Here is a 27,941-nt window from a genome sequence, read left to right as displayed (position 1 = left end):
GCTCTAGCCACCGCCAAGGCAGACGGTAGATCGGCTACAAATATGGAAAAGAGTAGTGGGGCCAAAACACATCCCTGTCATAATCGATTAATAATTGCTATTTTCCGTGTCAGCATCCCCTCAGTATCCATAATTATCTTTTCCCAATTATGCTTATGTAACGCCTGGATTAAGACCAATATTTTCTTTTGGATATTACATTTTATCAAGGTTTCCCATAAGCAGTTCCGGTCCCCCAGATCGAATGCAGCACGGAAATCTACAAAACAGCAGAACAAACTGCCTCGCTGCTCAACTGATTTCTGTGCAATGGATCAGAGGGCAAAACAATGATCAGTTATGGAGTGATACTCCTTAAACACCCCTCGCTCTTAGGGTACAATTAGTCTTGAGTCAACCCTTTCCCTAAATATTCTAAAAATAATTTTTGCACATACTAAATTGAAAGGTTAATCAACCTATAATTTTTTGGGGCCTTTATGTCTCCTCTCTTATGGATGGGTCTGATTATAACACCTCTCCAGCTAACAGGGATCTGACCTGTGTCTAATATGACTGAGAACATTCGTAATATAAATTCTGCCCACCACTCCGGCCAAGTCTTTATTACGACGACGGGGAGGTGATCTGGTCCAACTGCTCGAGTCAAGGTTAAATCCGCTATAATGCATCATATTACATAGTGTGAAATGGGATCTGATGTCATCATCCACCCCTTTCCATGGAATTCAACTTATTTTCACTGACTATGCCATCTTACCATATATTTCCTCCAAATACTCATCCCATGCAGCTTCTTCCACCACACAATTCATTGATCCCTGTGTTGTACCTGAACCTTCCCATACTAACTTCCAAAACTTTCTTGCATTTTTTGTTTGCATTTCTTCCAGCAAGTTTCCCCAATTTTTCTCTTTAAAAAATACATTTCTGATTTCTAATAAGCGTTTTATACACTTTCCCTATCTTTAAAAGGTTATTATAACTTTCAATATCATAACTTTCTTTAAGGCTTCTTTCACTTTTCCTTATGAGCGCCTTTAATTTTCTACACTCCTCACTGAACCAATCCTTTCTTTTTCCCCGGTTGCTCCAGTTCTTCTTATCCCTGATTTCTTTTCCTTTTAAATCAACACTAAAACAGTGAACCACTTGGCTGATTGAATATTCATTGCACAGGCATTTTCCAGTGTTAGGTTCTATTGTAAGTTAGCCGATTTCACCATGTATTCATCTATCATTCTAGTGGTAAGGCGCTTTGGGTAGTTCATTTGTACAGGAATTACCATATCTCGCAAACTCCTTTCACCTCCAATTAATTCTAATTTTAGAGGATCATGATCACTTCCTTCTCTTTGAGTTACCTGAAACGACTTTATTTTATCAAAATTCCAGGCATCTAAGTCTGTTAGCACCAGTTCATGCTCTGTGCTCCCCGAGTTAAGAATAATTGAATTTAGCTCTGCTAATTGTACCATGTAATTACTACAAAAATATTGTATATATATTCGTTTCCATTGTCCAAGGTAATAGACTCTTCCTTCCAATTCAAACAAAAGAAAAAAACACCCACTGGAAAGTAAAAAGCTCAAAGTAGGGCAGCAGATTCTGGAAGAATAAGTGAGAATAACCTACCCTCTTAATGATAACAGCACTCACAAATGGTAAATATTTTCCTGACAGTGTAATTTTATTCACATTACTGTACTCTGTCATTTAGAGTATGTGTCCCAACACTGGAAAGAAGATGCTTTCTTTGGGTACCAGTTCCTCAATGGCGTTGATCCAATGATTATAAAGAAGTGCAACAGAATCCCGGACAACTTTCCAGTGACGGACAGCATGGTGGCATACATCCTGGGGCCAAAGACCAACCTTACAGTGGAGTTACAAGTATGTACATTTGTTCTTGATTTCCAAAGACCTGAAAACTGGTGTGTGTTTAAAATGAATTCAGCTGGAGGCTCCGCCAGTTCTTTTGTTGTGAAGTGTGGTTTGGTAGTGTAACTGTCTGCAAGAGCTATTGTTACTATCTCTTAAACCTGCACATAAAGCAGGGTTGATCTCTGCCCAGATGACTGTATCTCTCCTTGTGTTTTTGGTTGTTTAATGTAATGTATGGAGTGTTTGCATTGTGACCCATTACATAGTACCTCACATCTTGCAGGTACATTGAATGAAAACAAATAAAAAAAATGTCTCAATGCAGTGAACTGTGCAAGTATAGCACATGCAACAGCAGCAGTGGACGCTTCTTTCACACACATAGCTCAACCAGCCCAGGCAACAGCAGTATAGTTATACACACACAGACAACCACAGCAGATGCAGAAATTATTGAAATATCATTTAGCTAGTACCAGGCACAATGTTCAATCACAGAACTGTAAGCAGAGCAGTGCAAAATCTGGGTGCCAGACAAACCAAACAGGTGTGCCACAAAGAGCTTCCTCTCCAGATATAGGCTCCAGCATTCAGTTGTCATGGAGTGGGTCTTATGGCCAGCACACCCTTCTGTTACCATATTTTACTAGAGTTTAAAGATGGCCACCACATTCTAGGTAATGCATGTTTTCATTTGCAATGTGGATGGTTCCTCGGCTTGGGAATTATATATTCCAAGCATTCACCATTTTGGCTTCCGTCTTTGAAATATAAAACATTGCTTAAAATTGTATTCAATATGAATGACATTAATTCAGTATTTTAATATATAAATGTTTTGAATGACTAAATGCAAGGAACTATATACGTACCTCATTCCTATGTCCATTGAACTTGTTGGCTAGTTTTTAAATTTCTCCTAGTCCGACAGCAAGTAATGGATGCTAGGTTTTTGTTCCTGACACTGGAGTCTATTTCAGAACAATTAGACGCTACTAGGTTGCATGATGACAGGTCTATGAGGAGGCAGCTACAGCATATATTACTTGACATGTCTCAGCGGTACCTATTGATGCTCTTTAGTGACAGATAGCAAGTTTCTGATGATGGTCTGCCCTAGAGTTATACGGCCTTTTAGTCCTGTGGCTTGCTTTTATTCAGCTGTCAAAAAGGATGAGAGGACAGGCTCCACTTCCCCATGCACACTCCAGGCCTTATGGATGGAAGTGGTATTTCTATAGTGCCAAGCCTAAAATCAGCAGAGCACTGTACATGATTAAAAGGAAAACTTTAATGAATCGTGTTGTAGTATTCTTTAAAGATGTGCGTCTTTATCGCCTTCCTGAATTGCAAGAGCATTGGGTCAGTCCTGATAAATGTAGGGATGATGTCCCAAACCCTGGTTGCATAGGTGAAAAAGGGGGTGCCGCTCGCATTGGAGTCTTGGACGCTGTGTCTGTGTCAGCTGTTTGGAGCCCCGGTATCTGAAGCCGTGTGGGAGAGAGACCTGCTGCTGTTCAGGAGGACGGGACTGCGAGGCCCACCAGGCTGTGCGTGAGTCATCCAGCACACCTGCCGCCTCTTCCCGCGTCTCCGCCCCCCTGCTCTGAGCCCTTTGAAAACTCCTCGCGGCCCCCGCTCCGCGGGAGCCGCTCGCATTGGAGTCTTGGACGCTGTGTCTGTGTCAGCTGTTTGGAGCCCCGGTATCTGAAGCCGTGTGGCAGAGAGACCTGCTGCTGTTCAGGAGGACGGGACTGCGAGGCCCACCAGGCTGTGCGTGAGTCATCCAGCACACCTGCCGCCTCTTCCCGCGTCTCCGCCCCCCTGCTCTGAGCCCTTTGAAAACTCCTCGCGGCCCCCGCTCCGCGGGAGCCGCTCGCATTGGAGTCTTGGACGCTGTGTCTGTGTCAGCTGTTTGGAGCCCCGGTATCTGAAGCCGTGTGGGAGAGAGACCTGCTGCTGTTCAGGAGGACGGGACTGCGAGGCCCACCAGGCTGTGCGTGAGTCATCCAGCACACCTGCCGCCTCTTCCCGTGTCTCCGCCCCCTAATTTATGCCCGGTATAAGACCAGGAAGCATAACGCGTGTGCGGGACGGATCCCGGGACGAAGCCCGGACTAAGGGCGGACCCTCTGAGACCCTCCGAGAACCGAGGAGACCGGACTGGGCATATCCATTCGTTTGCAGGTACTGACTGTTTCTGAAATACTTGTCACACCACCGCCAATTACTTTGCTAACTTCTCCCTATTACCTACAGATGGCCACCATTAACATTGAGCAACCCAGGGGAGGAGCCAAGATGGCGGACGGGACAGACGTGTGAGTCCCCGGCTCCGCGACCCGTCTGTCTTTCATTTAAAATCCTGATAATTATCCTCGATCGAATTTAGTTTACACGGAGCCACGAATGCGCTGGAGATGACTGCGTTCTCCTGAGGTCCCTCTCGGCTGATTTGATGGAGGATTCGTGGAGTTAGCCGACCTCCGACGCTGCCCCTGGGGTCTGCTCCGATGTTCCCCGCCTGACACTGCCGGACTCGGGAGGTGGAACGAGCTGTGGCGGGGCTGTAGCGGGGCCGATCCTGAGCGGAGCGCGACCGATTGCTGAGACGAGCGGATTTGCTTTCTCTACTGGGATGAGACCCCATTTCACGGCGGAGTGTCTAATTGTGGGCCTGGGACTATGCAGACGACGCTTTTCTTTGTTCCGAGACGGGCCGTCGGAGCGGACTCCATCTTAAAACGCTTTCTCCGCCGTGGAACGCTTGCACCAACAGCCAGCGAGGGGGCTTTCACTCGCGCAGCCCCCGGACTGTGACCCGCGCTACATTTGGTGGCTCTAACCCCTGCTTCATTAGCTACCATAGTCGGCCCCCCCCTACCTCCATTGTAGGCTGCCTGAAGGGGTGGTAATGGCGCCTGCCTATCGGAACGACGGAGTGGCTGATCCCCTGTCTCCAGTACTTACTACCCTGCCTGCCCTGGGGCTTGGGGCTCCACTGGGGGCGTCATTGAGCGGAGCTAACCGGCCAGTACCGCGGAATGTCCTGACTTATAGAGATATCCTGGTGGCGCTTGCAGATCTACGGGCGACATGGCGAAGGACTGCTCGAGAGCTGGCACGGAAGATCGACAGCGCTGCCCATGACATGGGGCAATCACGGCTGGCTGATCCTTTGCTGCCTCTCACTGCTCCCGAGATGGATACAGTGTTGCAATATGTGCACACGGAGAACGGCCATGTCCTTGGCTACAGTATCGAGTGTTTCCCTACTGACGAGATTGCAGCTACGAAGTATCCCTCCACTCTGACTACTGAGACTTTGCCTACGAAAATGCTGCCATCGTCTTTTCTTCACAATCGGATTGTGAGCCATCCTGCGGACAAAGTGGAGCCCGCCACCTTGGACGCTTCTCTGGCTGCCGACTGGGGACACTCCCTTCTTCTTTTTCCGTTTCTTCCATGCCGAGGGCGGCCTTTTTCCTCCTTTGTTCTGCCTGAAGTGCGCTCGCAGCGGTGGCCAAGCCTGCTGGGGTTTCGACGTTCAGGACAAGGTTGACGCTGTTTCTCTCACTGGTTCTGACTAACTGGCTGGCTGAGACCCGGACTGGCGCGCTGGTTGATATACTGGTCGCGTTTTACATGCACTGACCCCCCCATGCGGATCTCCATGCTACAGTCGACGGAATTCCTGGGGACTTTCGACGGCCATTTTGTGGTCTCACTGCACTTTCGTTTTTCTCTGCTATGTTGCTTTTTTTGTTCTGCAGTGGGCGAGCTTCTTTCGGGGAGCATGTCCGGGGGATTATCCACGTTTGGGTCGGGGCTGGGCTGATTTCCTTAGTATTTGCTTATTGGCTGGTTGGGCCGGGTTTGGGATTGTTTTTATGTCCAGTTTCATCGACCGCTGCTAGTTGATCGAGGGCTGGGATCGGGGGGGCTCCTGAGATCGGGACAGGGTTGGGCGGGTTCCTGGTTGTGTCACTGTCTTGCCGATTGGGGACTGGGGTTGGAATGGGGTACATACTGGCTGCATGGCTTATATTTATGATGTAGATTGTTTTCCCCCGTTTGTCTCTATTATAGCTAGTGTTTGTTTTGCTCTCCAATCAAGGCACCCTTCGGGTGTTGCGACCTTTGTCGATGGCACAGTCGGCATTATACACTGGCTACCCTGATTAATTGCTGGCTATCGGCTCCGCCACGTTTTCTTTGGTTCCTGTTTGCTGGTCCTGGAAGCTTATTGTGACATGGGTGTTATTTGTTTAGGGTGGCGTCCATCTTGCTCTCCTTTGTCTGCACTCTTATTACGGCGGCCATCTTGTCCCTTTGTCCTGATTGGGGAGGGCTTTTGCTGGGCGTCATGTTGTAGTGGTCGCTTGCGACCTGATTAGAGCTGGAGGTCTCCGGGGCTTCACTCTTGATGGACTAGCTGTTATGTTTTGAACTGTGCCGCCTCTCTGGCGATTGTAGTGGTCGTGGCCCCCACATCTCCTCCGCTACTGTTGCTCATCCTGGCGATTTCGCACGTGGGGTAGAACTGGGTGTATCCTGCTATTGCCCATATGGACGGGGTGATCATTCAAGTACTGGCTCGGGGTACCGGGTGCATCTGATTCAATTCTTCATTTGGTGGTGTACTTTTCGATATTATTGCTTCACTCGGTGCAAGGGGCTATACATAGCTGGGGGACCGGGATTTTTGTTAGTATTAGGGCTCCTCCTCCCCCGTTTCCTTTTTTTTTTTTCGGGAGTGTAGACTAGCTTGTTCTTTTCTTCCTCCCGATGCTTCAAGTGTGATAACTTTCTTTTCTTATCTTTTCTTCTCTCTTTTCTAGTCTTCCTCTGTATTTCGGGTTTCTTTATTGGGCGACAGGCGCTTTGCCGGGGGGGGGGTAGGCCGTAGCCTCCGGATTGTTGCAGGGTGGGGGGGTAGATTTATTTTTCCTTTTTAGTTTCTATGGGCCTTATTTTTCTAATTTCTGCGCTTTCTTGTTCTGTTTTCTGTTCTGGGCCTGCATTAGGGGTCAGTAGGGAGTAGGTGACGCTGAGGGTAGTACGTATATGTGGACTGCAGCTCTTATTGTTTTGTATGGTACTGCCATATTGACGAGATGTTCTTACTAATGTTGTTCTAATTGATGCTACCTGCTCATGTTGTGAAGCTAATGTCCGGACTCAGTTCTTCTTGATCTTATTCTTCACTGATTTATATTTCTTTAAAACTTTAAAATTTAACCTTCAATACTCCTTCTCCTTGGCGACATGACTCCATTTAGTGTAACTGCTACTGATTGCTGCTATCTTGCCTGATGCCGCTGTGCAACCACGCTGCTCGCACCTGTGCTTAATGTTTCGTGGCCGGCCTGCTGGTTGTAGGCCCGTATTTGTTCTCTCTTTTTGTGCACAATAAAGGTTTTAAAAAAAAAAACATTGAGCAACCCATGCTGGATAAACAGGGTCTGTTGCTTAATGGGACTTTGGATAATTACTTTCCTAAACCATCACCTGATATTGCTAGGGAGATTGTCCTGGCGGAGCGGCGGGCAGATCGCCGCCGTTCCGTGGAAAGTATAAAGAATGGGTCTGTTTCATTACCTCTAACTCCCGTGATTGGACCTCTTGACACTGTTACTGGTATAATAGCCAATGAGCCGATTCTCATATTGGATAGCCTACTCCCGGAAGTAAACATGGCTGTACTGTCACCAGATACCGTATCCAGGGCGGACATGATTGGCCTGCCTGTAACACCAATCGCAAGTAGTTTAATGACACCGAAGGGAGATGTTCTACCTCAACTGCATGCAGCCCGTAATAAGGCCAAAAAATTGCCACTCACGGGGAAAATTTATGGTCCGCCGCCAAACAAAAAACGGCGGAAAAGGTGGGATCCGTTGCAACCAAAAATGAGCTGCTCTGACTTTGGTAAAAAATTAGTTATGGTTGTGAAGAATCCCTGTGTTGTACAATCAGATTTAGAGGGGATCCATACCATATCTACATCCTCAGCCATACCTAACACACCTGCAGATAAGGAGGACAGTATGGACACTAGTGTGATCGATGATGTTCATATTGAGAACAAGGGTCCTGTGTCCCTACTTGATATCGAGAACCTGATAAAATCTTACTCTGCATCTATTTTGGAGAGGCTAATGGAAGTGGAGTGTAGACTGTCTACAATTGAGAATGCATTGGTCAAAAAAGATCTTGTAGGCCATAAAGGTGTTATCAATGTAGCCAGTCAAGCATCTAACAACGCACCACAAATCTTGTCATCTAGAGTCCATCCACCTCCATCTACTTCCCCTTGTATTGTTCCTATCCCTTCCTTAATTACATCTGCCTCTAAATCTATGGGGAATACAGTATCAGCTATTGTACATCAGCATGTATCCCCGAGACCACCTCAATTAAAAACTGCTGATCAACTGTTGGGTAATGTCACAAATAAAACTAGTGATAATACATCTAAATGTACTGGTAATACATCTAATCCAGTTCTGATAAATCCAACAAGGGAGGCGAGGGAAACTAGACACTCCTGGGGGAAACCAAAAAGGGTTCCGTTGCCCGAACTTCCACCAGAGGCAGTACCCTACGTGGTAGTTCTAACAGGTGTGCCGGTCCTTGAACAAAATAAGAGGGAGGTTTTTTTTCAATTGAAAAACAAGATAACGCATTGGCTGAGAATGCATAGGCCAATCGCAAATCATATCAATGGGGAAATAGTCCATGTCCGTCGCCTAGAATGGTTGGGGGGTAGAACCAAAGACATCGATGGTGACGTGGTGGTTGTGAATTTCAGGGATCCCAATGCGGTACACTTTATCTTGAACTGGCAGACAGGGAGTTCTAATAATACTATAACTCCAAGACCCCTGACGTATTTTTATCCAAGGTCAGTGGTGTTTCCATCTCAATATCCCCCTTCAGATTGTATAACCCAAACTCAGCCACCTAACTACCCTCTTGTACAGAATGTTGGGAGTAATCAATATGTCCAGTATCCTCCGATCCAACAGAGTATGAGAAGTACGTATTATGCCCCTTGCCCCGTGACAGCCCCAGGTCCCCTGGGATGGAACTACGTTCCACTTAAAAATCAAAGTTTTCAAAATAGGAGGATGGACCATCTAAAACCTTTCACACCACTTGAAACATCAAATCGATTTGATGTTTTCAGTGGCCTTGATAACTGCGATTGAAGTTTCCCGAACGGGGGGGATGAGGGAAGAGACATAAGGAATCCCACTGTTCTGGGAGCTGTAAACGAGCGTAATTCATCGCCTACCCTAGTATCCCGATCCCCGGTTAAAACTGTAATTTTTGACATAAATATTCCTGAAGAACAGGCAGAACCAACACGCACTTTAAGTTACTTACCTTCCGAGGGAATATCCTCGGCAACCCAATTGGTGATACACACTGGTGATAAGACGCCAAGGGTCAATATTGCCATGCCCCCTGTACTTGGGGTGCCGGTTAACCTGGTTTGCTGGAATATAGCCGGGGTTGCTAGCAATTTGAGGGATCCCGAGTGGGCTACTTTTATTGAATCCTTTGATTTTTGCTTACTCCAGGAAACATGGGCAGTTGATACTCCCCACAGGGTAGGCTATAAGACCTATGGTATTGGGGCTACCCCCTCTAGAAGTGGAAGGTCGTCGGGGGGTCTCTTGATTTGGGTAAAAATCAATCTAAAGGTTAATATTGAGGTGATAGACGTGAATTCTGTAGATATCCTAGTATTAAAAATAACAACCTCCAATGGGAACAAATTATTCCTAATAAATATCTATAATAGGCCAACCTCCTCTTCAAAGGAATCTTTAACTGTTTCTAAACTGGATTGTTTTTTGAGAGGGTTGGATCCTAGGGAGGATTTTGTTATTTTGGCTGGGGATCTGAATTGTAACTATGAGCCTGTTTCGGGCCTAAGTGAGATTTTTGAGGAAGAAGATCAGGCAAATAAAATCCCCTTCCTCGGGAATATTAAATCGGTTAAATGTTCCACTTTGGCTCTCCAGCTGATCAATCTATGCACAGAGCACTTCCTTAGGGCCTGTAACGGTCGGTTACCGTCTGACATCCTAAAAAAACCAACCTTTAGCAGGAACACCTATAAGAGTAATTTGGACTTTGTGATAGCTTCCATCCCCCTTTGGTCGTATCTTATAGATCTCGAAATAATGGAGAGGGCCGAAAGCGATCATTTTCCTTTAAATTTGACCTTAGATGTTGCACTATTTAGTGATCCCCTTTTACCACTCTCATCTGAGGAAGGTGTTGGTGACAGTAATGAGATCCATATTAGTAACAATAGGAGATCGCTAAAATGGCCATTTATTTTGGATCATAGTGATATTCTTTGCGAAATATACTCACTTTTTGCTGGGTCCTTTGCTTCATACTTAAGTCTAACTCCTGAGGAGGAAGCAAAAACCCACTTTTTGACTATACATCAGGAGTTTTTTCTTAAATTAAAATCATTGGTAACAAAAATGCCTAAAAAAACCCAGCAGAAGACCCAGAATCTGTCCCACAGTAAGCCTTGGTATGACAGATCCTGCAGAGAGTCCAAGAGGGAATTGTTAATTGCGATTAAATCCAAGTCGCAATTGGATGTACAAAAAGCTAGAAATAACTACAAATCTGTGCAAAGGTCATCAAAAATTGCGTGGGAGGAAGAGAAATGGGCGGAATTGTTGTTAGCCGCAAGATCACGCGATACTGTAGCTTTTTGGAGGTTGGTAGCAAATGGGAATAATGTAGGAAGGGTGGTTAAGGACACCTTTCTAGATGAGCAAACTTGGGTAACCCATTTCACTAACTTGTATAGGAAATATGATGATCCTCACACAGCATCCGTCATAGTAAGTTACGAAACTCCAGCAGACCCGCTTGTTTTTACCTTGGGGGAAACAGAGCTGGCTATAAGCCAAGTAAAAACTGGGAAAGCTCCAGGTTTGGACAAAATCCCTGGGGATCTTTACAAGCATGACTCAAAAATATGGGCACCCTATATCAATTATCTGTGCAATAAATTATCATATAGCTTAGAATTTCCTGAAAGTTGGAAGGGAGCTGAAATTGTTTTAATATATAAAAAAGGAGACAGGAAGGACCCCTGTAATTATCGCCCAATAAGCTTAATGGACATCCTTCAAAAAATTTACTCACGCCACATTTTAGTACGAGTGAGTAATTGGTTGGATGAAAATTTATTTTTGACTAAATTTCAAGCCGGGTTTAGATCAAAAGTCAGCACTATAGATCAGTGTTTTAGATTCTGCTGCCTCTATTGGAAGTACGTAAAGATAAAAAAGGCCCATCTATATGTTGCCTTTGTTGACTTAAGGGCAGCATTCGATTTGGTCCCACGTGATCTTCTGTGGAAAACGCTGAGTGCAGCGGGCATGCCAAACAATATAGTAGCCCAGATTATAAAATTACATGAAGGGAACTTTGCAAGAATTAGATGGGGTCCAAATGGCGAATTATCACGAAAAATTCCAATTGAACGTGGAGTTCGCCAAGGGTGCGTTCTGGCCCCCACGCTTTTTTCTATTTTTGTGAATGATATTCCCTCATACTTAGAAAGATGCAAAAATGACTCACCTAAATTGAATGGCGAAAGGGTAGCATCTCTATTATTTGCTGACGATACTATTCTGATATCCCAAACAAAAAATGGCTTACAGATTTTATTGAATACTTTTAACGATTATTGTAGTCAAAAGGGGCTAGAGATTAATGTAAAGAAAACAAAATACATGGCCCTAAACCCAACCAAACCAGATAAGGGTTGTCTAACTTTAAAAGGAATAAAGTTGGAATCAGTTCCTCATTTTTCATATCTAGGGGTGACACTAGATTCCAACTTTACCTGGAAAGCACAATTGGAAAAAAGCAAACTGCTATTTGCTCAGAATGTCAAACCAATACTTAGAGAGCAAAGCTTAAGCACTAGTAAAGCGGTGTTTCCAGTAATGGAACTTTTTAAATTCAAAGTTCAAGCATCAGTGCTTTACGGTGCAGAACTATGGGGGTCGGGGTCCAAGGAGACCTTCAGCGCCCAAGATAATAATTTCTTGCGAAGCTTGGTAAGGGTTCCGAGAGGAACACCACTAGTACCTCTGCAATTGGACCTTAATTTTAAAAGAACAGACCATCATGTTCTTATCAGACCGCTTATGCTATGGGTAAGATTGTGGCATGTCCCTGAACTTCATGCATATAGAGAAGGGCTGATAGAGATCATGGCGCTGGACAGCCAGAAAAAAATCCTATGGCTTAGACATGTTAGTACTTGGTTTAAAAACATAGGTCTGAAACATTTTTGGGAGAACCCGGAGCTGTTACCATCTAACCCCAAATTAGTCCTGAAAAGAGCCTTTTGGTCCCATGTAGCAAATATGACTGTAAATACCATAACTAGTGGCTCATTAGTCTCAAAATTTCTAAATTTTTAAGGATGAACCCTTTTATGAGACCTTTATGGACGAAATAGAGCCTCCACTTGCCAAAACATTATTTTTAAAGTTTAGATATGGTAATCTTTTAATAAAATCAACTTTGGCTCGTTGGGCTAGGAACTGTGATCCATCTTCCGAGGCATTGGACGAAGTTTGCTCATTTTGTGAAAATAACCAAATAGAGAATGAGCAGCATATTCTTTTCTTCTGTCCCTTGTATGGTCAAGAAAGAAAAAGATGGATCAAACCAATATGCCTATTATTAGGCTTGAGGTCCTGCCCTCAGGCTCTGAGAATCTTAACTACAAACACTTCACAACAGATAACATTTAGTGTTAGTAGATTTTTACTTTCTATCTGCTACCGCAGGAAAAAAATGGGCCATCAGCTGTAACCGAGTTTCCTTTATTTATGTACTTGAATTATGGACTTGAATTTGCTTCCAATAGCATCACTTAACTGAATTTGCTTTTAGAATTACTGAGGTGTCCTCCAGTTTCATATGATTTTATTGTCATGCTCCAAGTGTCTTTCAACATGTGTTGCACAGCTATTTAGAATGTTTTAAGTGAATTCGATTATTTTTATTGTATTGTAATGTTTAAATTGTTCTTTTATGGCGTAAAGCCGAAATAAAGATTTGAAATGAAAAAGGTTTACATTGTTTTTCTTGTTTATACTTGGTCTCCAGTTTAATGGTGTCCTAAATGCAGGTGTGCCTTGAACCACCATATATGGGAGCTTATCTACATGGTAAGTGTGGGTCCCTGTCATGATGGCTTTGTGTAAATGTGGCTTGTTTTGAACATGATGTGGGCTGGCAAGTGGAGCCAATGAAGTGCCTTCATTATAGTGCTGATGTAGTCCTGTTTACTTTGGTCCCCTAGATGAGACTTATTATGGCATGTAGGATGTCTCTAAGGCATGGGTCTTCAATCTATGGGGCGCGACCCCCACTGGGGCCGTGGAGTCATGGGATGGGGGTTGTGCATTCCCGGGCCTCACTTCTACCTGGACTTTCAAAAAAGAAAACTGGCCCGGGCAGTTCATAATGAAATCAAAATACTTCAAGCTACACTGTTCTCTTGTGCTGTGAAATCAGAGCTGATCAGACAGCTAAATTAGGCTTCTTCCCTTTCGGGATGCCTGCTTGCCTGAAAGGGAAGGAAATAGGTGCTATGCATGAATCTGAAAATTTTAAAAGCAATTTACAGCTGTAGAGAATGCTTTGGAGCTGGTACTGGCTTTCACTGATCGAATCACTGTAAGCTTTGTGATGAGCTATGAAGTGCGTCTAATTTTAAATATATTTACATAGCACTTACTATCCCAGTGGAAGTGTTGAAGGCCAGCAAGGAGCAAGAAAAAAAGGGAACGCCAGGGTAGGATGGGCAGGCTGGCAAAGAAATTGTGGTGAAATGTGTTGGAAGAATAGGAGTGTTTTTATACCCAGAGAAGTGCCCAAACACCTGGTAATATGCATTACAGATTGCTGCTGTAAACTGTCCCTTACCTGGCAGGCACATTGTGAATTCCTATTCTGACTTTTTCTGTAGCTGACTTTTTATCAGCAGATCAGTACCCCTACTGCCTTTTATGGGAGCTTATAATAAGTTAAAATGTTGAGGTACTTCAGTTTCATATTCTAATTAATTTTCACAGATAGTGTCAATGAACTGAAAGACCTTACTAGAAAAGGTGTTTCAGAATAGACAAGTGATCTCTAAAGTGCGTGATTGTAATTGTATTTACATAGCGCTTACTATCCCTAAGGAGGCGTTGAAGGGACAGTTATGTACAAAAATTGCATTGTGTATGGTCTGGGTATTACAAAAATCTATATTTTGGAAGCACCATTTTATCATAAAATGGTTTGCTCATTTTGTAGCAGTTTATCTTATACTGTGTGTAATGCTAGTATAATAATGACTTATATATTCACTGTGCCTTCTGTCACAGACTGTGACCTCATAGCACAAACAAAATACGAATCACTATTCTCCACTGCACAAACCAAGATTTATTTCTGTGGCTCTCTAGTTACACACAGACCATTTAAGGTGGATTAACGACTAAAGGTTTAATAATGTACTATATTGCATTGCCTACTGAGTAGCACTTCTTTTTTTTTTATTTAAGCTGACCCTTAATTTATATGTAGCTACCTGACAGTGAAGGACTTAAACATACAGATCATTTTGTTTTTAGCCATACCTTTGACCCACCCAAGCGCTCATGCTCTCAAGGCCCTCCAGCCGCCCCCCAAACATGACTGAAAGCAACAACAGCAGCAAACTAATATAACATGAAGCCAATTTTTGCTAAAATAGAAATGTCTGTTTTCATAATGTTAAAAATAAAACCTTTTTAGAAAAATAGTGTGAAAGAAGATTCAGGGACCACTTACTCCCCTGGAATTAAAGGAAGCATCCTACTTGGACCTTTCAGTTCATCAATAATGACTGTAAATTGCATGCTCAATGATGATTACTGATGTTCAGCAACCTCCAGTTCCATGCAGCTGTAAAAGCCAAGCCACCAGCATCCCATGAAATATAGTATGGTTCTCCTCGAATGCCTTGCACTAAAGTTGCAACCTATAGATTACAGCCCTTATACCCAGGGCCACTGGGATTATGCGATTGTGAAACCGCAGCGATTTTCACATAATTATAGATTTGCCACATAGTCAGTCATCTGCCACATAAGCTGCTGATTTTAACAAAAAATGTGTTTATAGCTAGACCAGTTCACTGGCTACTAAAATACAGCGACACATGTTGCTGCGCAGTAAGAGCCCTTTGCAAAGCTGGACTGGTCACAATTGTTTTGCTTATTGCTGTATTTGAATGTTAAACTGGTATTTATGAGGTGTAATCACAGATTGAACGTCTCTCTGGAGAAAAACAAACAGACTCATCACATTAGTTCAGAAAGGTGTGATCATCCAAACACACTTTGCCAAAATAGGTTTTATTTATGAAAAGTACCATTGTGAATTTATGAGTAATTCTTTTTGGAGGCTTTTTGTTTGAACTCTATAGTAAGCCTCTGATACACCAAACCACAGTCAGCCACAAACTTGTGGCTTGCGAAACACTATTTAATATTGTTTCCCCACCATAAAAATGATTTGCCGTGGAAATTGGGGACGTTTATGGTTGTTGAGGATGAGTACCAGGTCACAGAATTTTTTGTCAGGAGGGGGTCCTTACACCAAAAATGTTTTGACAGGGGGGTCTCGGTATCAAAAAGTTTGAAGTTCTCTGCTCTAAGGGGTGCCAATACAGGGGCACGGAGGCCATAGAGTAGGCTACTACCACCATCCAGATGTGAGAGTAGGACGTGAATATCCACTCTGAAGTTGCTTTCTGGAAGAAACTTTTTCTCTTTTGTTAGAGAGAGCTGCTACCAGTGAGGGTAAGCTTAGTGTATAGAGTACATCCAAGTGAATTGCCATTCAGCAAGAGTTTGGGATCAAGCTGACAAGATTCATATAATTGTTCATATCATTGAGTCTGGTATGTACTGCATCTTGTTTGTTGTTCTTGGCAAATAACAGAAATTTTGTCTTGGTTGGATTGAGTTTCAGGTAGGATCTGGAAAACCAGTACCATGTGATGTATAGGTAATGTTTGAGGTGATGGATGTGTGAAGCAGAGGAGGCTTCCAGCAGAGCTGTGTTTCATTGGTATACTGGTGAATCATGATGATGTTGGAGTAGATGATGTTTGAGTAGAGCACCAAATGGTTCCATGTAAATGTTAAAGATGACAGGAGACAGTACCAGTATACTGGTGAATCATGATGCTGTTTGAGTGAAACACCAAATGGATCCATATAAATGTTAAAGATGACAGGCAACAGGAGACAGTATGAAACTTTTCTTGGGACTCCACAGATGATGAGGATCCTTTGTGACCTGAGGTGCCCATGTGAAACAACTAGTGTTGGTTAGGGTAAGAGCATCCCCAGACAGCTTTGAAAGATGATTAGACATCTATATAAGAAGTGCCTTTGATGGAGTCAAGAATGTCAGTCAGATCTCGGACAGCTAAGGGTGTGAAGGCTGACCAAAACAAAAGTCTCACTATCACCAAAGCCCATTCTCTAAACTGTCTACTAATAAATGCTCAATTCCTCTCTGAAAACAAATATCACATCTACGACCTTCTCACCGATGCAAAACCAGACATACTATTTGTAACTAAATCATGGTTTGGAGATGATATGGCTCCAATCCTGCATAAAGCCATTCCTCTAGGCTATCAAACAATCTCCAAAAATCGTATAGGCAAAAAAGGAGGTGGTCTAGCTGTTGTGTCAGGCAAACATTACATATCACTAAGCACATTCTTGCGCTGTTTTTATCTTCACCCAGCTCCACTGCAATTGCAGGTGTCGTAGCACACCAGGTAGGTCTTTTACCCGCCTGGTGAAAAAATACCCAATGATGAAGCATGTCACCCAATAGACGGGTGAGTGAGGGTAATACAAAACATTTTTGTTTATTTTTTCACGTATCACTCCACTCTAGTCACTTGTTTCAATTCTGAGCCACTCCTATGTTGTTGATTATATCTAAACTGGGGTAAAGGAGTGCCCTTTGAACCCTACCTCTCCTGTTGTTTATTCGTATCAAACAGAGAGACCACATCTCACCTGCCTTGAAAGCCCTGCATTGGTTACCGGTTGCCAGAAGATCCACGTTCAAGCTGCTTTGTATCACCCACAAAGCAGTACATGGAATGGGGCCATTCTTCATCAGGAATAAAATCACCAACCACATTAAACAAAGGAACCTCCAACCTAAAATGGCACCTCGCCTCAAAATTCCAAGATACAAGAAAAACAACGTGGGTGGCACATCCTTCTATGTTCTATGTTCAAGCAGCCAAACTATGGAACTCTTTACCCCCAACATAAGAGCCACAGACAGCCACCTTATCTTCAGAAAACTGCTCAAGAATTGGCTCTTCACCACATAACCACCATTTGCAAACAGAAATTTACAGCATACCCCTCTGTATATAATCATTTATTTTTACCTATCTTTGTGTATTGCTTTGTATAAACATGTAGAATCATTAAGTACAATAACACTTGAAACCCTGAGTTTATCTGGGGCATCTTTGGTCTACATGTACTTCTTCCGTTGTGTATCTATGTACTTGGATCCGTGTATTTGTTACTGTTCTCCTGAAAAGCATATCCAATACACTACCCTATTTATCATCCTGTACCTCTATCAATATCTGTAATCTTCATATACCTACCTCCTTTATGCATCTATATACTTTCAATGTACTTATGGATCTATATATTTATCACTTTCTTCTAATTCAGCATATGCAATGCACTACCCTATTCTTCACCCTATACTTCTCTCAATATATCTTCTAACCCAACTTTCTGACCCATCTCAAACTTCTTTCTACTAATCTATCCAATTCACTACCCTATTTCTCACCCTATACATCTATCAACATATCCTCTCTACACCCACACTCTCCTCTATCCCAAACCCCATACCACTACTATGATCTCCAAAATAACCCTTTCTAAACTCTCCCTTACTCTACCCCTCCTTGCATCATGTGACACCTCTTTTACTATACTGATCCCCAAAACAAACTTTTCTAAACACTTCCCTCTGACTCTTCCCCTCCACAATCCCTTTTTACTCATCCAAAAACCTCCTCCTACTGTTATGACCTCCCAAATAAAAAATCTAAAACCTTCTCTCTCCTATCCCTCCACTATCCTTTTCAATTAAAATAACACCCCATCAGAGGTAAGCATGCATTAAATAAATGCAAACCTTTTCCCCTCTTCTATCCCTACGCCACCTTTCTCTATCCAACTGAATTACACATTCACCACTCAAACTAATATCATATTTCACTATACTAATTTTCAACAGTAATACTTTATGGGTTCCAGAGCAGCATGCTACTCACCAATACAGCACTTCAACACCCCATCAAGGTTAAAAGCGCTATATAACTGCAAACTTTTTCCCTTTACTACCCCTTCCCAACCCTTCTCAATCCAAATAACTGACTAACATATGCATCACTCAAATTACTTTCATATTTCACTATACTAATTCAACTCTAATCCTTATGGGTTCCAGAGTAGCGTGCTATTCACCAAAAAAAGCGCTTTAAACCCCATCAGGAGTAGCAAGTGCGATATAAATACAAACCTCTTTTCCTCTTCTATCCTGCCACTACCCTTCTCTATCCAAATACCTGAATAACATATCCACCACTCAAATTACTTCATATTTCACCTTACAAATTTTCAACACAAATCCTTTTATGGGTTCCAGAGTAGCGTGCTACTCGCCAAAAAGTGCTTCAACACCCCTTTGCTATCCTTCTCACTCCAAATAACTGACTAATATCCTCCACTCAAATTCCTTTCATATTTCACCATGCTAATCCACCACTATTCCTTTATGGGTTTCCGGAGTAGTGTGCTACTGCCCAAAAAAAACCTAAAATGCAAAACAAAAAAAGGCACTTCAACACACCATCAGGGGTAACAAACCTAAATAAATACAAACCTATTTTCCTCTTCTATTCCTTCGCTATCCTTCCGAATCCAAATAACTGACTTACATATCCACCACTTTAATTATTTTCAAATTTCACTATACCAATTCAACACTAATCCTTTATGGGACCCAGAGTAGCGTGCTACTCACCGAAAAAGCACTTTGACGCCTCGTCAGGGGTAGTTAGTGCTATATAAATGCAATTATAATACAATACAATACAATTGTGGGATTCTACAGGAAGAGGGGAATTTTCTGTATTAATTCACTGTGGCAGAAGTTGATGGCATTGAACTTTTCAATGTGGAATAGCTGGGACCAGCAGGGGGTTGATGCGATACATGTCTTTAACTGCATTCTTGTTCTGTTTGTGGCTTCATTGATGTTGATGGCATATTACTTTGTTTTGGCTGATGTGATGAGCTCTCCGTATGTTGCACGGAGGGACTTCAGTATCAAGAGGCCCTCGTATGTTCTAGTTTTTTTGTCAATCAATCAGGGGTTTAAAGCCCACTACTCATCTGCGAGGGTCTCAAGGTACTGGGGGGTGCAGCTCTGGTTCAGCCGAAGAGCCAGGAATTGAGGTTCTTCCTGAAGGTGTGCAGAGTAGGGGAGCATCTGATATTGAATGGCAGCTCGTTCCAGGTTTTGGCTGCGATGTAGGAGCAGGCTCTTCCACCCTCTCTGATTCTGCGGAAGCACTTGGGGGCATATTATCAAGGGGGTTTATCCCCGCTTTTTTGGCTTTAAAAGCCAAGAAAGCGGAGATAAAATTATCTCCCTATTACCTAGCTGTCGCTAACACCAGTTAGCGACCGCTAGTAGGAGATAGCGACCATCTTGGGCCCCACTTTGCATGTCAGTGATATTTATCACTAATGACATGCAAAGTGGGCGTGCCAAGAGGTTAGTGACTGGAAACAGTCGCTAACATCGCTATCTCCTATTACCAACTTTTGGAGATATTCGCGCTAAGCGCGAATATCTCCAAAAACTAACACCTGCCCTGAGCAGTTCTTAGCCATGTTATCCAATGGGAGGTGGATAACATGGCTAAGAGCATTAGCTCGGTAATGCATGAATATCGCGGACTTTTCAGCGATATTCATGCATTGCGGCCGTTTTTTAATCGCATTTGCGATAAACCTTGATAATAGCAAGGTTTATCTGCGATAATTTCTGACGATGCTTAGCGGTAAAAAAGCCATTGCTAAGCATCGTTAGCGATAAATATCGCTTAACGTTGGTAATATGCCCCTTGGTTTCTGCCACGGCGAGGTTGGAATAGAGGAGGCTCCTTTTAGATTCTCAGAAGGACATTCTTTTGTTGAGGTATTTGGATGCAATGTTGTAGAGGGATTTGTAGGCGTGGGTGAGTAGCTTGAAGGTTACTCTCTTTACGACGGGGAGCCAGTGGAGGTCTTGCAGATGTTGGGTGATGTGCTCATGTCATGGAATGCCGAGGATGAGTGTGGCCGTGGTGTTCTGGATGGTCTAGAGTTTGTGGAGCAGGGATTTGTTGATTCCAGCCTAGAGGGCGTTTCCCTAATCCAGTCTGCTAGTTATGAGTGCGTGGGTGATGGTCTTTCTGGCTTCGGTGGTGATCCACTTGATGGTCTTCTGGAGGATGCGGAGGGTGTTGAAGCAGGAGCCTGGGACGGCGTTGATCTGTTGGGTCATGGTGAGGAGCTGAGTAGGATGTCGAGGTTCCAGGTGTGATCTGTGGGGGTGGGGGGATGGAGAGTGCCGAGGGTGGTTGGCCACCAGGAGTTGTCCCACGCAGAGGGGGAGGGTCCAAGGACTGGGACTTCTGTCTTCTCTGGGTTGAGTTTCAGATAGCTGCTGCACATCCAAGCTGCAACATCTTTCATTCTTTCTTGGAAGCTGAGTCTGGTTGTTTAGAGGTCCTTCACTAGGGAGAGGATGAGCTGGGTGTCGTCCGCATAGGATATAATGCTGAGTCTGTTCTGGGACTGAGCGATGATACTTGTGGTACTCGGCAGTTGATCTCTGTGGGTTCAGAGGGAAAAGGCGGGAGTCTGATCCTTTGGGTTCTGACGACGAGGAAGGAGCGGAGCCAGTCGAGAGTGGTTCCCTGTAATCTGGCCTCATGGGGTTTCGCTGCGAGGGTGCGGTGGGAGACCGTGTCAAAGTCTGCGGAAAGGTCGATTAGGATGAGGGATACAGTGTGGTCTTGGTCAAGGAGTTTGCGGATGTCATCTGTGGCGGTGAGGAGTGTAGTCTTGATGCTGTCGTTGCTGCGGGATCCGGATTTGGAGGGGTTGAGGATGGAGTTTTCTTCAATGAAGTTGGTCAGCTGGGCATTGACGTTCTTATCTGTGACTTTGGCTTTGAAGGGAAGGAGAGAGATGGGTCGGTAGTTCTTCAGGTCCGTCGCAGATGGGTTATTTGTCAACAGCATCTTCAGAATACCAGATGCTGAAGATCTTGTTGTAATTGAGGTGTGGATGTTCACATAGATTTCCAAAATAATGTTGATGTTGTTTAGAATGGTGTTTACATCAGACGTGGCGTTGATGGGGTAAAAAATGTGTTTAGGCATGTCCATGGATAAAGTGCTCAAAGGAGTGGAATTTCTGGAATGCTGCAGTGATAAATCTGTGAAAAGGCCACATACTTCAATCTCTCTTAGGACAATAAACATCCTGAACTTTAGCCCCTTGAGCTGTTCCTGCTCAAATACCTGCTGTGATAAAGGATAGGCTGCTTGCTTCTTCCTTCTATCTCAACAGCCTCTTTAAAGGGAGAGTATGGCATTCTGCCTCCTGCCTCCTCTTTTGACTACTTGAAGTCACAAGGTAATTACACCACTGGTTTCATCCTTTTGAAAATGCAGAACTCAGAGGGCTGGGAGCAACTGGAAGGGTATGTTTATCTTTACATTTTACTCCTAACTGGGTTGGGAGGGATGACATTTTAGGAGGAGTTATGTGGTAGGCAGATAGACTCTTTGCCAAGTCTTCCCACTGCTATCTGCTATCTAAGCTGTAGAACATGGCCTTGTACGATGACATTTATATGTATTCAGAGGAATTGTGTTATACTTTTGAGAAAGGAAGTGGATTTTGCAAGGATTTAAATCATTCAGCAAATCACTAGTGGGTAGACTTCATACAACAGTGCCCCCAGTACTCTCACATCAGAGTGCTGCTGGAATAGAAAAAAGTACCTAACATGTTTATCTAGCACGTACACTTGACTTTACTGGACATCGTATTTTGTAAAAATCTCTTGTACTTAAGCCAATCGATACCTCCCTCCTAATCTTATACTGGTTGAGTAGACAAAAGTAATCTAACCAAATGTCCACTTATTAGAAATTTTTCTATTCAACTTTTGTTTACGTTCTGTACAGTTCATGCATTTAAATTCCTCAAATTCTGCACTGTTCTTGTTAATATCATAATTTATCCAATGAGACTTCCAGGCCTATAACTTGAAAATGGTCCACCTGTAGATAGTTCAGAAAATATCAAGTTGCCAGTTTGTGTAGTAGCTATAAGTCCTGCCAGTATTTATTTGGAACTTCAGTTACTTCCCTCTTTAGCCTTCCATGGTGGACTATTCATTACATATGGTCGGCGCGTTTCAGTCTGTTATGTTTCGGTCAATTCAAGACTCAACAACCTACTGTATGAGCATTAAGAACACTGCAATATGTCATGCAGCAAGTGCCTCAGATGGCCTCAGGGGCCCACTGCCACAATGATAAATTAGGTAGATCTGTTGTGTGCTCTCAATGGTGAACCTTAGTGCACTTTCTGTGCAAGGAAATATGTGATGGAAGGTTGTGAACAGACACTTGTATGTGCGTCAAGCCCCCATCTCAGTAGTAGAAGCCATCTGTATTCTGGATAAGAGTTTTGCATCTTTCTATTTTATGTGTGGCTGACCCTTACTTCTAAGGGACTGATTCTGATGCGGTTAGGAAAGCATTCCCACCTAGGACCTGATTCTGATGCGGTTAGGAAGGCCTCCTAACAGCATTTGCTCCTTCCAAATCGGATCGGGAACATGCCTTACCGGTCGATGGCCCAATTATGATGCGGTTAGGAACATATGCTCCCATTGAAGTCAATGGGAGTAAAACCAAATCGTATCGGAAAGCATCCGGATGCATCGTACTCCGTCGGTCGGACTCTCCCGATCCGAGTGGGTCGGCAACCATTTCCAACCCGATTTGGTTGGGAAGCATTTCCAAACCGCATCAGAATCAGCCCCTAAGTGTGCCCCCAGGCGTGAGATACTCTGAGGTGACAGTACATCTTGCATAACATGCCAGGTTGCGAAATGTTTGCCCAGACCTGAGATCTCTTTTACTATTGAGATGCAGCCGTGACACACAACTTTGTTAAGGTCTTTTAAATTTCAATCATGAGTACCTGTGGAAAGTGCGGCTCCACCCAGTAGCCAGTGTGCCACCCTGCTCTCATTACTACATGCAAAATGTCTTAAGTGACGCTCTTGCCTGAAGGTGTAAGTTTGTGCAAAAGTAGGTAAGCAAGGTACCAAACTCTCACTCTTATCTGGACAGTGAAAAAGAGCTAAGCAAAGACTTTCAGAAGAAAATCCAATAGGAAATCTGACTATAAAAAAACAAAAGTCAGAGACAGCAATAGTAGCAAGTGGGTGAGAAACACAACCCAAAAGAAGGGAATTAATGCATTACAACTTCTCCATTACTTGTCAAAGCGTCCTTTATATCAGATTTAGACAGGAACTGACAGCACAGAAAAATACACCGTCATCTGGAATTGGAAACCTCTGGTAATATTCTCGGGACAGACCACAATCAGCCACGGCCCGTGGAGGGAGTTTCGGTGGGGCGGAGAGGCGGGGCGGGGGAGGGGCAGGGTGGGGGGTGCTAAAAACCGGAGTATGGATAATTTAGGGTAAGTAAACAATTTAATAAATAAAACGAATTTCGTTGCGCGCCCTGCATCGCAAAATGTGTTGCAGGACGCGCAACGAAATTCGTTTTATTTATTAAATTGTTTACTTACCTTCAATTATCCATACTCCGGTTTTTAGCACCCCCCACCCTGCCCCTCCCCCACCCCGCCTCTCCGCCCCACCGAAACTCTCTCCACAGGCCGTGGCTGACCACAATCTTGGGAAGGTGCTTGCATTAGGCTTGCCCACCCTCCCCCTCCCGTGTTGTCCATGTTGTCAACTAGGCACATGAAGATTCCCCAAACTTGAGATGTTTCCTCCGATGCAGGGCTTTATATTTCAACCATTGCTCTTCACTTTTGATTCTCTGTGCAATTAGTATAGCAGCACTTTGGGTGTCCACAACTGCTTCAACGCTGGTGCAGCCTAGCCCAGGTGAATGCCCTGTTCATTGCACAATCCTGCGATGCACTCTCTGGCTGCACAATACGTGCACCATCTTTTGCTGAACTCTTTTCACCCCATGTAAGCTTCTGGAATGCATGCAGGTCAAAGTTAACTTCAGATCTTGTTTGAGACTTGAGGTAACTTTAGCAATTGTACCACTAAATAGGGGAAATGTAATGTCAGAGATGCAGATAAAAAAATCGGTGTTTTCTTTGCAAATTTCTATACTGTCCTCTTCTTAAATCAGGTATTTAAGTGGAATACATTGCTTGAAAAGTCAGAAGGGATATTTTCACTAGATGAGTCCTAGTTAGAAAAGAAATATGTACTTTTCAAGTACAGACACTATTGAATATTCATCAGAGATGTCCTATAATTTCATGTTTACTTGTATCTGGGCAAGAATGATGTCATGAGTGTGTGAGTGATCAGATCTATCTTCTGCACCTGAACCTGCACCATCATGCCATCTTACAATTCTATATGCGTTTGTTGATTGTATGTCTTCCTCCGATCCAAGCTCACCTCTATTGTTTCCTCTGTTTGCAGAGAGGAAAGATCTTCATTGCAGATTTTAAGATATTGGAAGGCGTTCCTGCAAATATATTGAATGGTCATCAACAGTACATGGCTGCTCCCTTGTGTCTTCTCTACCTCTCACCCCAGGATGAGATGATACCCCTAGCAATCCAGGTAAGGTGTTGTCTTTGAGCCATCCGACCTGTCTAAAACTTTGAGATTTCTAGACATTAGTTAATTTATTCAGAATGTGAATACATATAAGTGATCAGCATTCTGAGAGAATGTGTCAGGTGTTATTTGAACAATAATGACTAATAGTTTTCCTATTAGCTAGAACCAATACACCTCCCTATTGTCACAAAAGTTTGCCTTTATGACGACGGGGGATGTTTTGTTCTATGGAGCTTGACTTTATCTGTTTGAAATTTTAACTATGCACAGTTCTACAAGAGCATTTCCCCAGAAAATGTAAATGGATTTTAACTGATTAAACAAAGAAAGAAATGAAAACAACTCAGTAACCTCACTCTATATCAAACACTCTTCTAAGCACTTGCATTTGCAACCACTAATATTTTTTTTGCATGTGTACACAGTGATCTATATAAACGACTATTACCAAATATTATTAGGCAAAGCAAATTATTTTCCTCAAATCCCTTTTCAGTGCTCCTACCTTTCTCATCCGTGCTCTACCTCTGAGTATCGACCAGAATCTATGGGCAATGTACTTTATTTGTATAGTTACCGTTGCTTTCCTGACGAGAGGCAAATGTATTGTCTTCTTCTTTCTCATTTTGTAGGTGGCCTCTGTCCTTCGCATCTTTCAGGCTCATTTTTTCTTCATTCTTTGCAAAATGTAATCAGTGGTGTCTGCCTTCAAGTAGAAAAATATATTTTACAAGAGAACCCTCTTGCTTATCTTGTACTTGATTCTAAGGCCTTATTCTTTGAGTACGCTGACCTACTCCTCAATTAAAAGAGTAGGCCAAGCTAATCATTGTCCAAAAAAAAACCTCATCAAATAGTTCCTATGAGATCACAGCAAGACACATCTTGATTGTTCTAATGTTTCTTGCTTGTCACATTTAGGGGTCTCTTATAATGTCGGGCAGATCGCCACCGCCCGTATGGCGATGGCAATCCGCCCGACATTATTCCCCGCCCGCCACCCATTTCCCCCCCACCATATTAGGATGGCGAGGGGGACCCCAGCGGACGGAAAAGGGGCCTGATATGGTGGTGGTGTCTGCAAGACACTGCCATCCATATTAGAATGCAGGCGGGAAGCAGCCTTTCCGTGGCGGCATTGCCGCCACAGAAAGGCATGCAGTGATCGTAGTTGGGGGCCGTTGCAGGCCCCCAGGAAGTTGGTAAGTTTGCGGGGGACCTGGGAGTACCTATGGTACCCCCCTGCATTTGCATGCACAACGTGGAAGGCACCGCACAGTGCCTGTCACGCTGTGCCTGCAAACGCACAACATGCCTATTTAACATTGTGGCAGGTGCTGAATACTGCACCGCCCGCCACAATGTTAAATATACTGGATGCGACTGCCATGGTGGCGGTCACACATCCTGATATGCACAGCGGGCCCGCCGCACCTCTTGCAGTCGGTCCAGTTGACCGTTACGGGGGCGGGCTGCCCGCCATCATAATAGACCCCAAAGTGTGCAAGTTTCCCACAGTGGACTGAGTCATATGAGTGGATAGTCACTTAATTTTAGCAGCTCTTTTTCTGAGAGCTACCACGCTTCCAGTGTCTGTGACCCACTTTTTGGTTGGTTTAATATTTGTGTCTCACAATAGGTCCAGACCAATATTTAGCTGTCCCTTTCCTCCTGTAGGATTTCTGAGAATCAAAGAATGCGTAATGTTGGAAAGTTTGCAATGTTATTGGCATTCTGTTTCAGTAAACATCATGCAGGCATTCTCTGAGTCTAATGTGTTGTGTTTCACTCTTGAGATAAGTTATGATAGTAGCTGCTTGGTCAGTAACCACAAAAGTCCAGTAACTGTCTCTTTGTGCATCTTCCACTGCAGCTAAATCAGACTCCAGGTCCGGAGAATCCCATCTTCCTGCCGAGTGATAATGAGTGGGACTGGTTGCTTGCCAAAATGTGGGTGAGGAGCTCCAATTTTTCCACCCACCAGGCTCTTTCCCACTTCCTGCGTACGCACGTCTTTGCAGAGGTGTTCTGCATTTCTACCTTGAGGCAGCTCCCCATGTCTCATCCTCTGTACAAGGTAAGAAAGATAAATTGAAGAGCACAAAGAGACTGTTAATTCCAAGCTGAAAAAATGGACGCTCATGAGTCATGCTCCCCAAGCATTGCTGGGTACAAAACATCAAGAATGATTGAGATTCTTGTAGGACTGGACATTAACATCGTGTATGGCTACATGTTATAGAAGAGCAGAGGCAGTGAGAATATAAGATCTTTTTTAAGCAACCACTGTACCTGTGTCTCTAATAACTCCCATGGTCTCTCTTTAGCTCCTGATCCCTCACCATCGCTATACTTTGCAAATTAATACTCTCGCCAGACAAGTCCTTATTGGACCAGGAGGATCTTTCGATAAGGTAAGATTGGAACTCATATCTGTAGACCACCTCTGTTATTGGCATTCAAGAGAGGCCGTGATGAAGATACATAAAATAATAAACATTGCTGAGGACACTGTAAAAGCAAATGTTCACCCTTCTGCCTCTTGGCACTGAAATAACAGATGTTTATTGCTGCTCAACTCAGTGGTAATCATTTCATTGACCTCTGAAGTTTCAAAAGCTAAGTGGAACATCCGGTGTTCCAACCTATGACCATGAGGCGAAACACAGATCCATGGAGTGGATGCAAAGGTCCACTGACCCACTGGACCCAGCTAGATGAGGTGGATGGAATGAAAGCTATGATCCTATGATAGAGGAGCACAGAAAACAGAAAAAATTAGTTGAAACCTGCTTGGAATTAGATTAGCTTTTTCACTACCTTATGACATATTCTTACCTGATCTTTCTAAACATAATTGCACAGTGCATCCACCTGCAGCCTTTTCACACAGGCTACTAATTATTTTCTCTTTAACAAATGTTTGTTGAGACATTGTTATGTGAGAGACATCCTAA

At 43.6% G+C, this 27,941-nt stretch overlaps 1 protein-coding gene across 1 annotated transcript in view; it reads left to right on the top strand.

The window, feature by feature from the left end:
• The window catches only part of LOC144797976 (polyunsaturated fatty acid lipoxygenase ALOX15B-like), a 193,081-nt gene that overhangs the window by 106,241 nt on the left and 58,899 nt on the right, over positions 1-27,941 (top strand). The window contains exons 6-9 of the mRNA XM_078668780.1: positions 1,721-1,893; positions 24,841-24,984; positions 26,858-27,061; positions 27,312-27,398. Coding sequence (XP_078524906.1) covers positions 1,721-1,893; positions 24,841-24,984; positions 26,858-27,061; positions 27,312-27,398 — 608 coding nt within the window. The remainder of the gene's footprint in view (positions 1-1,720; positions 1,894-24,840; positions 24,985-26,857; positions 27,062-27,311; positions 27,399-27,941) is intronic.

This window comes from Lissotriton helveticus, chromosome 12, assembly GCF_964261635.1.
Source record: "Lissotriton helveticus chromosome 12, aLisHel1.1, whole genome shotgun sequence".
Lineage (NCBI taxonomy): Eukaryota > Metazoa > Chordata > Amphibia > Caudata > Salamandridae > Lissotriton > Lissotriton helveticus.
This window is presented reverse-complemented; position numbering and strand designations above follow the sequence as displayed.